Source organism: Tachypleus tridentatus, chromosome 13 (assembly GCF_004210375.1).
Source record: "Tachypleus tridentatus isolate NWPU-2018 chromosome 13, ASM421037v1, whole genome shotgun sequence".
Taxonomy (NCBI): Eukaryota; Metazoa; Arthropoda; class Merostomata; order Xiphosura; family Limulidae; genus Tachypleus; species Tachypleus tridentatus.
The window spans coordinates 67,845,777-67,861,217 of record NC_134837.1 but is presented as its reverse complement, the minus strand read 5'-3'; the positions used below and the strand labels follow the sequence as shown (position 1 = coordinate 67,861,217).

Here is a 15,441-nt window from a genome sequence, read left to right as displayed (position 1 = left end):
ACCACCCACCGCCACCTCTTTGGCTAGTCTTTTACCAATGAGTACTGGGATTGACTGTCACATTATAACGCCCCCACAGCTGAAAGGGCGAACATATTTGGTGCGACAGGGATTCAAACCCGCGACGCTCAGATTACGAGTCGAACTCCTTAACCCACCTGGCCATGCCGAGTCCTTTTCCCCTGGACTTCACAGTTTAAAGTTTCAAATAATCGTCATGACACACGTGACTCGATGGTTTCATACTGCATTAACAAAGTACTTCTTTGAAGAATGTTTTAAGTAAGAGCGTACGTCGTGTGATAACATACCTGTGTTGAACTCGCATCAAAAGCATAATCAAATACGTAACGTTTTTCTTGGGCTCTTTTCGCTCGCAATACATCAGTGGTGTTCCCTGCATGTGGATCTAGAAGTACGACCATCTGCAAAAAATAGTAAACAAAAGACAACTTTCCATTAGAAACGTAGCTTAGTTAGCCTTAATGGGCTTGCTAAGAATAACAGTGAAAGTACTGGAATTGAGCAAGGAAATAATTTGGAGTTTTGTGATTGAAAAGACCAAAGGTTGAAGAAATTCTTCACAGTGAACTGTGTATGATATACCTTGGAGGTCATGGTTATGGTTACCTTAAAGGCAAGTACCGAGGGGTAAGTTTGTATCTACGCCGTATATCCAGGAGGGTAATACAAACAGTTATGATTATATCGGTATGACGTCATGTAGGATAAAACTGATAAGTGTATTAGAAAATGATAACTTCTGTTATATATGTAGAGTAGATACCTGGTAATGACCTAAGAAAGTCGAAACGTTGTTACTTGTTTTGTGCTTTAAAAACGTTTTTTATACCAATAAAAACCGTTTCTACTACATACACATTTACTTCAAGTGGGTTCCTTGTCATTGAAAATACTAGTTTTTACAATGCTAATCTTTCCTCCTTCACAATGACAAATCCTAGCACATATAATGTCTACGCCATTACAACGTAACAAATTCTACTAGACATAAAGCACTCCTTCGTCACGACATGACGAATCCTTGTAGATATAATGTGATCCTCTATCACGATATGACAAATCCTAGTAGATATAATGTGATTCTCTATCACGATAATGACAAATCCTGGTGGATATAATGTGATCCTCTATCACGATAATGACAAATCCTAGTGGATGTAATGTGATCCTCTATCACGATAATGACAAATGTGATCCTCTATGATATGATATAAATGTGATCCTCTGTCACGATATGACAAATCCTAGTGGATATAAAATTGCTTCTCGGATACGATATGATGTGTTATAATTGATAATTCTAAAAGTGTTTGTTTCATAGGTGATAAACTGTAGAGTACGTCTTGAATAAGTAACAGAATGTCAGCTTAATTCAACCCATTCAAAGACCAGTTTTCACTAATGAATGGTACAATTCAAAATTTTTACCATTAATGATATACAGTACTGTGCAAAACAAAAGTGTTAAGACTAAATCAAAGATTAGATATCAGGTTACTTTTAAAAATAATGGAAGGTAAATCATAGATGAAACATAAAATTGTGTTAATCTTCATATATAGTACAACAGAGACTCAGTGGAAATGCTTGAGTTCAACAAACAGTTCATACTTTGTATCCCCACCTTTTCCTTTAATAACTGAAGACAGTTTCACTGGCACTGTTTAACATATTTAAAGTGGGATTTTAGTCCAAGTGTCTGTAACACATTTCCATAAATTTTCTTTGGAAGTAACTTTCGATATGTCAAGTTTTTGATCTATCAAATCCCAGATCTGCTCAGTTGAGTTTAAATCAGGACTCTGTGGGGGACCATTACATCGTTTGAATGACTCCAGCAGCTCCTTTCTTGGCTACGTAATTTATTCATAGGTTGGGCTAGTGTTTGGGTGATTATCTTCTTGGTAGTAGAATCCTTTTCCTATAATAAACAAACCACTGAGTATACCATGAGAGATCAGTATCTGATGGTACTTGTGTTGGTCAATTATTTCATCTATTTTGTAAACATCTCCTGCCACCTCAGCATAAAACACCTCCAAACCATCACACTGCCTCATGGTAAGTGCTATGCATTGAGATAAGTATATTCTATCTTTCTTTCGTTCGATGTACAAACTACGCTTTGAATCAAATTTTTCAAACTTCCACTCACCCATTCTTAACACCCTTTTCCAATCATCAGTAGTTTAGTTTTTGTACATTTTAGCCAGTTTCGGTCTATTGACAATATTTGAGATCTAAGTAATTGTTTTAAAATTGTTACATGACCAAATGTTCAGTTGTCGTTGAGTGTTCTAGATACTGTAGATCTGGACACTTTTCTGTCATTTGATACATGGTTGTTTATCTCATGCTTGAGATCAGTGTCAATTTTCTTTCTGTCCTAAAAGCTACATAAACAAAGATATATAATATCACTATCGCTGAGTATTGGTGTTCTGCCTCTTCCTTTCCTATTTTTAAATTTACCTGTCTTGGTCTCACTATCTAGAGTGTACTTGCAGTGTTTCTCAAGTCTGCTCCAATTTGTCCAACCAGCATCACGTGAAGCTTTTGTACAAACTCTCTGCTCTACTGACAATTCTCTACGTTTTTTAGACTGTGGCATAACAACAAAACTTAATATATAGTGTTAAACACTGCTTTTACCAAGGTTTATTTGTGGAGGGCCACTAAAATAATTTCTTCTAGCATATACCAGTACCATAAGCAAGCTTCTTTCTATACAGTTAGGACCCGAAGTTGGATCAGTATGTTCATTCGATCAGAACCCTTATACTATGCCCTTCGTCCAAATATATGGGAATTGTAAAGAATGATAACTATTCTCATCCTGGCTTATTCAGTTTTCAACAGGGGTCAGTGAAGTATTACCATAGTGTTGAAATATAAATTCTACGACGACATGGAAGAATTAGCCACAGAAAATGGAAAGTAAGAGAATATTTTATCGTGTTCTAACACAGTAATGTATAAATCTAGAAATAAACTGAAGTTTAGGCATTTAGTGAAAATAAATAATATTTCAGTGTGGAAAATAGCTTCAGTTCAATGCGTTAAAACGTTTCTGTATAGGCGTTTCGGTTGTGTACTCATGTTACCAACCTTATTAATATTTAATAAATTATGTCTACAATTATTACCACACAAAGAATAATTTTCACCACTTGAGTCCGAAAGACAGATATGTAATACAAACAGAACTATCCATGAATTTCTTGATGGGAAAATCGATGTTACCATGGCAATGAGTAAATAAACTTACAACAGACATTAAAGTAAGTAGATCAGTTTGTTAGAAAAGAAAACACGATTAAAACTTGAAGTTGTCTACTCGTATAGTGAATATTAAGAAACTGTCTCTAACACGGTACTTGTTCGTTGTCTTGTTATCACACTCACAAATGAATGGTTGCTCTACACATTGATAACTCCAAACAGAGGTCCAGAGCCATTACCGATATTTATTTCTCAGTTGTTACCTTTAAGGAAGTCTGGTTACGTGTAACCACAACTGCTGTCCAACGTTCGACTAGAAAATAATCTGATGAGGTTAATTAAACTCCTAAATCTTTGGATATCGACTTAACAGAAACCAGGAGACGTTAGCTATACAGAAGTCTGATAAAGTTAGCTACACAGAAGTCTGATAAAGTTAGCTATAACGTCTGTTCAGTTACAGACTACAAGAAGTCTGGTAAAGTTAGTTATAACGTCTGTTCAGTTACAGACTACAAGAACAATGGTGAAGTTAGCTATAACGTCTGTTCAGTTACAGACAATAAGAAGTCTGGTAAAGTTAGCTATAACGTCTGTTCAGTTACAGACTACAAGAAGTCTGGTAAAGTTAGCTATAACGTCTCTTCAGTTACAGACTACAAGAAGTCTGGTGAAGTTAGCTATAACGTCTGTTTAGTTACAGACTACAAGAAGTCTGGTAAAGTTAGCTATAACGTCTGTTTAGTTACAGACTACAAGAAGTCTGGTAAAATTAGCTATACCCATTGTTTAGTTAGTGATTACACAGAAGTCTGATAAAGTTAGCTATACCCATTGTTTGGTTAGTGATTACACAGAAGTCTGATAAAGTTAGCTATATCCATTGTTTGGTTAGTGACTACACATAAGTCTGATAAAGTCAGCTATATCCATTGTTTGGTTAGTGACTACACATAAGTCTGATAAAGTTAGCTATATCCATTGTTTGGTTAGTGATTACACAGAAGTCTGATAAAGTTAACTATACCCATTGTTTAGTTAGTGATTACACATAGGTCTGATAAAGTTAGCTATATCCATTGTTTGGTTAGTGATTACACAGAAGTCTGATAAAGTTAGCTATATCCATTGTTTGGTTAGTGATTAGACAGAAGTCTGATAAAGTTAGATATACCCATTGTTTACTTTGTGACTACACATAAGTCTGATAAAGTTAGCTATATCCATTGTTTGGTTAGTGATTACACAGAAGTCTGATAAAGTTAACTATACCCATTGTTTAGTTAGTGATTACACAGAAGTCTGAAAAAGTTAGCTATACCCATTGTTTAGTTAGTGATTACACAGAAGTCTGAAAAAGTTAGCTATACCCATTGTTTGGTTAGTGATCACATAGGAGTCTGATAAAGTTAGCTATATCCATTGTTTGGTTAGTGATTACACAGAAGTCTGATAAAGTTAGCTATACCCATTGTTTAGTTAGTGATTACACAGAAGTCTGATAAAGTTAGCTATACCCATTGTTTAGTTAGTGACTACACAGATGTTTGGTAAAGTTAGCTATAACGTCTGTTCAGTTACAGACTACAAGAAGTCTGGTAAAGTTAGCTATAACGTCTGTTCAGTTACAGACTACAAGAAGTCTGGTAAAGTTAGCTACATCCTTTGTTCAGTTCGTGATTATACAGAAGTCTGGTAAAGTTAGCTGTATCCTTTGTTCAGTTAGTGACTACACAGAAGTCTGGTAAAGTTAGCTGTATCCTTTGTTCAGCTAGCGACTACACAGAAGTCTGGTGAAGTTAGCTGTATTTTTTGTTTAGCTAGTGACTATACAGAAGTCTGGTAAAGTTAGCTGTATCCTTTGTTCAGCTAGCGACTACACAAAAGTCTGGTAAAGTTAGCTATACCCATTGTTTGGTTAGTGATTACACAGAAGTCTGATAAAGTTTGCTATTCCCATTGTTTGGTTAGTGATTACACAGAAGTCTGATAAAGTTAGCTATACCCATTGTTTGGTTAGTGATTACACAGAAGTCTGATAAAGTTAGCTATACTCATTGTTTGGTTAGTGATTACACAGAAGTCTGATAAAATTAGCTATACCCATTGTTTGGTTAGTGATTACACAGAAGTCTGATAAAGTTAGCTATATCCATTGTTTGGTTAGTGATTACACAGAAGTCTGATAAAGTTAGCTATACCCATTGTTTTGTTAGTGATTACACAGAAGTCTGATAAAGTTAGTTATACCCATTGTTTAGTTAGTGATTACCCAGTAGTCTGATAAAGCTAGCTATACCCATTGTTTGGTTAGTGATTACACAGAAGTCTGTTAAAGTTAGCTATACCCATTGTTTGGTTAGTGATTACACAGAAGTCTGATAAAGTTTGCTATTCCCATTGTTTGGTTAGTGATTACACAGAAGTCTGATAAAGTTAGCTATACCCATTGTTTGGTTAGTGATTACACAGAAGTCTGATAAAGTTTGCTATTCCCATTGTTTGGTTAGTGATTACACAGAAGTCTGATAAAGTTAGCTATACCCATTGTTTGGTTAGTGATTACACAGAAGTCTGATAAAGTTAGCTATACTCATTGTTTGGTTAGTGATTACACAGAAGTCTGATAAAATTAGCTATACCCATTGTTTGGTTAGTGATTACACAGAAGTCTGATAAAGTTAGCTATATCCATTGTTTGGTTAGTGATTACACAGAAGTCTGATAAAGTTAGTTATACCCATTGTTTAGTTAGTGATTACCCAGTAGTCTGATAAAGTTAGCTATACCCATTGTTTGGTTAGTGATTACACAGAAGTCTGTTAAAGTTAGCTACATTTTTTGTCAGTTAGTGTTTACACAGAAGTCTGGTAAAGTTAAGTATATCCATTGTTTAGTTAGTGACTATACAGAAGTTTGGTAGAATTAGCTGTATCGTTTGTTCAGTTAGTGACGACACAGGAGTCTGGTACAGTTAACTAGATCCATTGCTTAGTTAGTGACTACACAGAAGTCTGATAAAGTTAACTATATCCATTGTTTAGTTATTGATTACACAGAGGTTTGGTAAAGTTAGCTATATCCATTGTTTACTTAGTGACTACACAGAAGTCTCCTAAAGTTAGCTATAACGTCTGTTCAGTTACCGACTACAAGAAGTCTGGTAAAGTTAGCTGTATCCTTTGTTCAGTTAGTGACTACACAGAATTCTGGTAAAGTTAGCTGTATCCTTTGTTCAGCTAGTGACTACACAGAAGTCTGGTGAAGTTAGCTGTATCCTTTGTTTAGTTAGTGACTATACAGAAGTCTGGTAAAGTTAGCTGTATCCTTTGTTCAGTTAGTGACTACACAGAAGTCTGGTAAAGTTAGCTGTATCCTTTGTTTAGTTAGTGCTTACATATAAAACTATGGTAGGTGATATGACAGTAACAAAAATTGTCGTCTGCTACTTCTGTACACGTGATATGATAGTTATATAAATGTGTAGAATTATTTCAATTACTTGTACTCATGGGTCAGACCCTTAAGTATATACATTTGTTAGAACTCTAAGCAACGTTCATAGTTTTATTTCTTTCTAGAAATCTGTGGGCTTAATGAGACAATAAGTATTTTACCCATAAACAGTTGTTATTACGCCTCAGGAGTTACCGAATTTAAGCAGTTTAACTATTTTCGCAGTAACAGCTGTACAATGAAGTTACTATCAGGTCAGAACAGAAACCTGTAGGTAACCAGATACGATCGAATATAATTGAATGATATATAAATATAAATACAAAAGACAAAATATGTTAGTTTTAAAATGCAGTTATCAAATACTAATGCCTGAAAAGTACTGACAATTTTATCCAATCTGGCTCTCAATCTAACATTGAAACGAATTATTTTAACGTGAAAATCATTCTAGAAGGTTCCAATTTATTCATAAAATGGAAAATTTTGTATAAGGGTTATGTAAGCATTACTGAAAGTAAAGGTTACTAACTTTTTTATCCACTTTGTGGGCCAAATGACCCGCTCCTTTGTACAATTCGTCCGGAAAAATTGGCCTTATTCGGAGCGCTACCTACGAGGAAATTAATGAAGTGACGAGAAATTATGAAATATATATATATTTTAGAGCAAAACATAAGGTGAATAGTATCGGATATATATTTCTTATTTGAATAATTTTAAATATTGTTATTACAATATAATACAATTCAATGAAAATTATATTATAAATACAATGCATTAAAATGTTAATTTATCTAAGACATTTTAGCCCACATTTAACAAAAAAAATCATTTATTAATTTAAAAATATTCTAAAGAAAAATTTCTTACCTTAAATTTACTTGCAATGTTTTCAATTTTACCGTTAAAGGTAAATTATTAGATATTTTTGGTATAACAAAATTGTTTATGTATAATATCCATGTATGTATTAAAATACTATGCATTCTAACAGAACAGGTAAATCTGCCATAGAATCATCCATTACGCACCTAAGTTGCCACAACGGCCGTAAGTGGTCTCGTTAATCAAAATAAACTATATTAGGATATAAGCATATATTTATTTCTTCCCTCCCCCACTGGCGCAGCATTAAGTCTTCGTACTTACAGCTACAAACCGGGTTTCGATGACTGTGAAGGACAGAGAACATAGGTAGCTCAATGTGTAGTTTTGTGCTTGACTATAAACATACTTTTCATATTTGTAAATAATAAGTTTTATTCTTTATTAATAACAACAATCAATATATCAGTAACTACCTTATAGATAACATATTTAGTAAAGTGTATCATTTATAAATTGTTTTGTTTTTAAAATTATATATTATATTTGTATAATATTATTACATAATGAAACAATTAATCTTAATGTAGTCGGATCATATCAAATATTATACCGAATTACTAAAAGTATCAATGAGAAATGAAGAATTCTTAACGACTGGGAGTTTACAAGTTAAAAAGTATTTATTAATAGATTTAAAGTTTTAGTTTTGTCAAATTCTTAATATATTGTTTTAAACTAAAAGTCTTCATCAATTTTTATGCCTAAATATTTAATAACATAAATTTTCGAATTTCCGAAATTTTCAATTATTAATATTATTTATACAACCATTACTATGAATGTATAACTTGAAATCAATCTCATTTAAAATAGTTTTATGTTTTAATCCAAAAACAAGTATTTTGTTTTATTATTATTATTAAGATTAATGCTCCATCATTAGCAAACATAGTAATTTTACGACTTAAACTTAAACCATGTAAATCATTTACGTTTATTATTTAAAACTGGATTCACGTACAAAATCATGTTGGACACCCTATTCAAATATGTTCGAATCACCAGAGGTATATTTTTTTATTTTTGCAACTACTAATTTAGTAGTGTAAGACTAGAGGAAAGGCAGCTAGTCATCACCACTCACCGCCAACGAATAGTAGGATTGATCGTCACATTATAACGCCCCCACGGCGAGCACCTTTGGTGCGACAGGGATGCGAACCCGCGACCCTCACATTACGAGTTAAAATGCCAGGCCATTTTAACACATTCTAATGCAATGAAACGCATTTTAAAATTGAATGAAACAGATTTTCAATATTAAAAAAATTTTTTTTTGTTTATGAAATACTGATAACAGTGGAAAAGGCATATAACTCGCATCATCAAGCCAAGGCACTCGACACGTAATCTAAGAATCATGTGTTCGAATCCCACCAAAGATGCTCGCCATTTCAGTCGAGGGGATATTATAATGTGCGGTCAATCCAAATATCCGTTGGTAAAAGAGTAACCCAAGAGTTGGCGGTGTATGGTGACGACTAGGTACCTTCCACCTAGTTTTACACTGCTAAATTAGGAACGTCTAACGCAGATAGGCCTTGTGTAGCTTTACGTGAAATTCAAAACAATCTATACATGTATATTATTTTGTGGTTTTCAATCAATATTTACTTTTAATGTTAGAGTATAGTTATATGCTAGAGGTGTTCTTAAAATTGCTATATATAACTTTTTCTTTTACTAGTCTTCAAAATAAATAACTTATATATGGAATTGATCGGTGTACTTGTCTAGTTGCTTCATTTCTACGTTACCAACAATTTACATTTTATTATCTCTTATTTTAATATCTAGCCCATTTAAGAACTCACGAACTGAAAAGTTCCATGATTTATGAATAGCTAGCTATTACAAATATATTGCTTTCTTCCAGATATATACTCAAAATTTCTGTGATGATTTCACTAGTTTCAATTTATTTGTCCTAATGCATACTATAATGTTGCCAGAACTATTATACTTTCTTCACTGATAAAACTGGCCTGGCATGGCCGAGCGCGAAAAGGCATGCGCTCGGAATCTGAGGGTCGCGGGTTCGCATCCGAGTCGCGCTAAACATGCTCGCCCTCCCAGCCGTGGGGGCGTTATAATGTGACGGTCAATCCCACTTTTCGTTGGTAAAAGAGTAGCCCAAGAGTTGGCGGTGGGTGGTGATGACTAGCTGCCTTCCCTCTTGTCTTACACTACTAAATTAGGGACGGCTAGCACAGATAGCCCTCGAGTAGCTTTGTGCGAATTTCAAAACAAACAAACACTGATAAAACTATCAATATCCACTTAATTAATGCCAATTAATTTTTTAACATTTCTCTATACTTTAGGCCCCCCAGTGGCACAGTGGTATGTCTGCGGACTTACACGCTAAAAACCGGGTTTCGATACCCGTGGTGGGCAGAGCACAGATAACCTATTGGATAGCTTTGTGCTTAATTCAAAAACAAACAAACCATACTTCAGCCAGAATCAATACATTTATTTTATTATTAACCCAATCTGCTCAAATTTATCCTTAATACGTCTTATAGCTGTGTGTAATAATTTTATTTATTTGTAGAACAAGTAAAAACTATATTATATATATGTTTTTTAGCAAATTGAAGTTTTTTTCTCTGTGTCACAAGTACATTCAACTTTGTTTTCCACTTCATTCTCTTACTTCATTTAAGTTATCTTCATTGGTTATTGGTTCTATTTTTCTTTCTTATGAATATTTTGCTCATGTTTAGAATATGGATCATTTTAAATATTTTTTCTCTTGATAACTGATTTTATGTGGATGTTCAATATTTACTCAAGTCAATATTATTTTCTGTAAATTTTGAATCTCTGTGATTAATTCTTTTATTATAAATTACATTTTTATTTGCTATCAGCCAGTTAATGTTTACTACTTCGAATTTAAATTTTGCCATTAGAGGTTTTGATATGTCTCTGTTAACAAATTACACTATTTTGTACAGTCTGTGTGTTGCACTAGTTATATTAACAGTGTTTTCACATTTTGATGCTTTATGTGAAAACTTTACTTCACCTGAAATATATATTTATATTTATAATGTACATATATTTCAACAAAACAACAAAAGGAACAGAAACAAACAAAATTTATCACACTGAACAGAAAGAGGATCACAAAAATTAAGTTTCTTACTAACATTAAACATGTTTCTGGTGACAAATATAAAACTACTGTCACAAAAGTGAAAAAATATAACGTTAAACAATTTGGTAAAAGTAACGATAACAAACTATTGCATGCCCAAGACACGTGATCTTGAATGCTTGTAAAATACACAGTAATTAAAGTCGAGAAAACCAAACTCTGATCGATAACACCTAAAAGTAAAATTTATTTTTAATTTTTAAAAGGTAATCGTGGTATTTTTGCCACGAAATGCTCGTAAGCTTTAACAGTATAAAATTTGACATTTGGAAACTTCAAGTTTTTGAACCTTGACATGTTACATGTACTGTTAAACTGAACCAACTCACCATGATATTTTGTAACCTACGCTGTATATTACATGTACTGTTAAACTGAACCAACTCACCATGATATTTTGTAACCTACGCTGTATATTACATGTACTGTTAAACTGAACCAACTCACCATGATGTTACTTGACATCTCACATCAAATTCGTTCAACATTTAAGAAACTAGGTATGTTTCAGTCAGTTGTAAATAATTTTAACACTAATATTTTAATGAAACATCTGGATCTCAACAACGAAAGATAAAGCTCAATTTACACCTGAATAGGGAATAGTCTTCTTTATATTCTAATTATAATTGTCAGCTGTTCACGGAAATTAACTTTACCTATTTCTAGTTCTGTAAGGCTGTTCAGATATTCATACCTAATGTTAAGTATTCTTAATTTTGATTGTTGTTATTAAACATTGTGCCAGGGATGTTCTCAAATTCCCTAATTTTCTAATTAGAGATTCGACTGAAGCACGTGGTACAGTTAGTGTAAATCTTAACTTTTCTAAGTTGAAGAAAGATGCCGGGCAAAACGTTACACAGTTTTACAAAAAACAGATTTTCTAGTCAACAGTGTAAAACAAAGACTTCAGTCGCCTAAGTTTACTGTTCTTTGCTGAGAGTTCGATGCGTAGCAAAATCTGTATGAGATTGAAATAAACGAATATACAGATACAGAACTGAGTTATCTCTATCACTGTGTGTTTCTTATGTCACATGATAATCTCATTAGTACACTTACGGAATACAGAATATCACAAGAATGTATATTAGTATAAGTCTGAGGAAATCTCCTGGGATACAGTCCCAGGGAGTGTTTAAATATACTTCTACACGAGAAGCCCCGGCATGGCCACGTGGTTAAGGCACTCGGGTCGAAATCCGAGGGTCGCGGGTTCGAATCCACGTCACACAAAACATGCTCGCCCTTTCAGCCGTGGGGGTGTTACAATATGACGATCAATCTCACTATTCGTTGACAAAAGAGTAGTCCAAGAGATGGCCGTAGGTGTTGATAACTAATTACCTTCCCTCTGGTCTTGTACTGCTAACTTAGGGACGGGTAGCTTTGCGCGAAATTCGAAACAAACTAAACAAACCAAATGTACACGAGAAATGTTACTAGGAAACACATCAATTTAAACATAACGAGTTTTTCAGCGGAAAATTACGTCGGAAGTTATAAAAATGCCAAAATGGCTAAACCTTGAAAGTGTATAACTATCACAAAAATGGGACACTGCCATTCAAAGCAGGTCACGAGCACGCTATACACATCAGACGTGCACTTCAATATATGTAGCTTTTGATGAATATTAAAGGGTAAAGAAATACCTGAGATATTTCATATACTACAACTGTAAGCCTAAATCAGAGCAGGAAATAAATTAATTATGCTATCGCACTAGTTTTCTTCCTATACCCGACAAATTTATTGAACTCTAGGCCTTTAATCTTAATAATGGTAAAATTACATTTTACTCACGCTAGTGCATTTATTGGTGGAATTACATTTTAATTAAATGAAAGCATTTGATCTTCAGTTGATATGTGTTCTGTATATATATAAATCATAGATTATTTTTGGTTGCTAATTGCATGTGTTAAATTGAATCACGTGACTATTTTTCTGGAAAGTGGAAGTTCAGTTTAAATAATATAGATATCAACTTAGGCCTTCTTTTCCAGAAAGTAAAATACAAATTTCATTTGTATTTAGAAACTTTATAACTGTAAAGTCTACGTCTCTTTCATTCCTTATGACACTAAAATGAATCAATATGTTATCATTCTAGAAACATATATACAACGATTCGTGTTTTATTGGCGGAGACATTTTCTCTACTGATTTGGCAAGTTTAGAAACTTCCATTGGCAAATGTTTAAAATGACAATTGGTTATAAAACAATAAAAATCTGTTATGACAGAGACGTAATCACCACCAAAAAAATTTCCAAGTGCAAAGATAAACGATGGTTATCTACACTGATTTAGCAGTGATAAGCTAAAGAGAAGACAGCTAGTCAAGAATTCTCACTGTTAATACCTGAGCCAATTTTTTTTCCAGCAAATAGTAGGATTTATCCTCACATTTAACACCTCCACAGCTAAAAGGGTGAGCATATTCAGTGATGAGAATTTGAACCCGCGACTCTCAGATTGCGAGTTTAAGACCGCAACCACCCGTTTATGCCAGGCTCAAACCAAGTGTTCAACAGATTATCCAAATCTGTGGCTAGCCTACTAACATTATTATAGCTTCTGACATATATTTTACCAATACCATTGTTACACGTTTCCAAACGTTCCTCCGTTTTAGGTAATTCACGAATACCTTATATTATATCTACAGGTTTATGGTGTTTGCTCACTGATCCGGCTAAAGATAACAGATGAATATTTAACAGCCACACAGATACCTCGAGGAACGTCTTGTAAAAATAACTTGATTATATATACAGAGTGTCCCAAAAACATGTGTCTTTTTTTTTATTGTTTAGCACACAGCTCCATAATGGGCTACCTGTGTATGCCTCAGACTTATGATTAAGATAATGGGACACTCTAAGTACTTATTAAACTTATTGTATAAAAATGTTTCGTTACATTAATTGTGATAAGTTAGTCAAGTGACAAGACGATTTTGTTAAAATGGAAGGATGCGTTAAGCTTAGTGTAAGCATTAAACACGTAATTAATGTACAGATAGCACACAAATACGAAACTCGTTTAAATGAGACTTCGCCACGTCATGAAACAATGAAAGCGCTGAAAGAGAGATCTGACGAAACCATTACCTTATTGATCAAGAAATATGGGTAATCCACGTACTGCTACCACTGAACAAATAATAACAAACTCTTGAACTGCTCTGGTTCAAAGTGTACAGAAAACCATAGAACTTTGAATCTGCTTCGGTTCAAAGTCTATAGAAGCCTAGAAATTATTGAAACTAATTTGGTTCAAGGTCTACAGAAGACAACTAGACGTCTGTTTACAGAGAATTTAAAGGAGTATCGGGAGTAATGGATACTTCTGCTTACAGATCTTTCGTAAGTCAGTATAAATGATGAAAGTGGACATTTTGAGAATATAAAGGTATAAGACAGTTGTTTACTAAGTATTTCTGGGACATTCTGTATACATCAATATTAAACATATATACAGTTTTCAATGTCAGTACATTCCATAGACAGTTATTTGCTTCTTCTCCAAAATTACCCTAAATTACAAACAAACATAGGATAAAACTTTACCCTACTCCGACCGACACAGTACTGTTTTGTGTATGTAGAGACACACACACATGCACGCCGAAACGGTTTTTTTTTTTTTTTTTTCACGATGTGCTCTTTAATGACTTTCGTAGTAGAGGAGAGGGCTACATTAATAGTTAATGAAATATCCCTAAACACCTGCCACCCTATTCGGATTTAAACATATGATTAGATAAACAGCTGGAACTATCCTAACCACATTATCTATTGAAACAACATTGACACTAACAACAGTAGCAGCAACGTTATTAACACGAAGTTTGTATCTTCGCTCAGCAGTAATCTTTCACACCAGTTAATAAGACGATCATTTCATATGATTGTCTTATCAATAGTTTAACGTGATATTTCCGCACGAGAACTCCACACCTTTATGATTTCATTTATACACTCAGGTTATGTGTGGATATCGGAACTCTAAAGAAAATCTTCTAGTCATTACACTTTGTGTTGTTCAACAATCGAAATTCGACACTGGACCACCTTCCTGTGCCGACCGCACGCAATCGAACCCAGAACTTTAGCGTTATAAGTCCGCTGACCCATACGATGGAGTGATTATGATATAAGATCAACAAATAGATGACGTTAATAACTTTTGTATCCTACATTTTGTGGTTCTATGATTGGTTTTAATCGATTTTTGTGGTTATTACAAAACTAACAGAACTTTTCTGCTGCGTTGTAGTAATCTGACACCGGTAAGTGTAAGTGGTAGCGATAGACGTTTTTATTAAAAGTGGTAAGTTATGTAACTTGTAAACTACAATAAAATCGCTTTCTGCTGGTACAGCGGTAAGACTACGGACTTACAACGCTAAAATAAAGGATTCGATCACCCTCGGTGGCTTTACCATAAGAAAATACACACACACAATAAAATCGAAATTAGAAATATTACAGCCATTAAATTAAATGGAATATTCTTTGATATATAGAGGGCGTACTTTCAAACTTTTTGAAAGCTTTTCTAAGACTAAGGACATTGCACAGTATTCATTTGATAAAAAATATTTTAGGTCTCCCCATGGTATGTGTGCATGTTTCCAACTTTGCAAACTGGAATTCAATGCCTGTGGT

General features: G+C 33.8%; 1 protein-coding gene across 1 annotated transcript in view; it reads right to left on the bottom strand.

The window, feature by feature from the left end:
• LOC143237860 (kinesin-like protein KIF19) overlaps positions 1–15,441 on the bottom strand; it is a 93,357-nt gene that overhangs the window by 66,762 nt on the left and 11,154 nt on the right. The window contains 2 exon segments of the mRNA XM_076477544.1: positions 312–425; positions 7,235–7,315. Of these exon segments, the coding sequence (XP_076333659.1) occupies positions 312–425; positions 7,235–7,315 (195 nt within the window).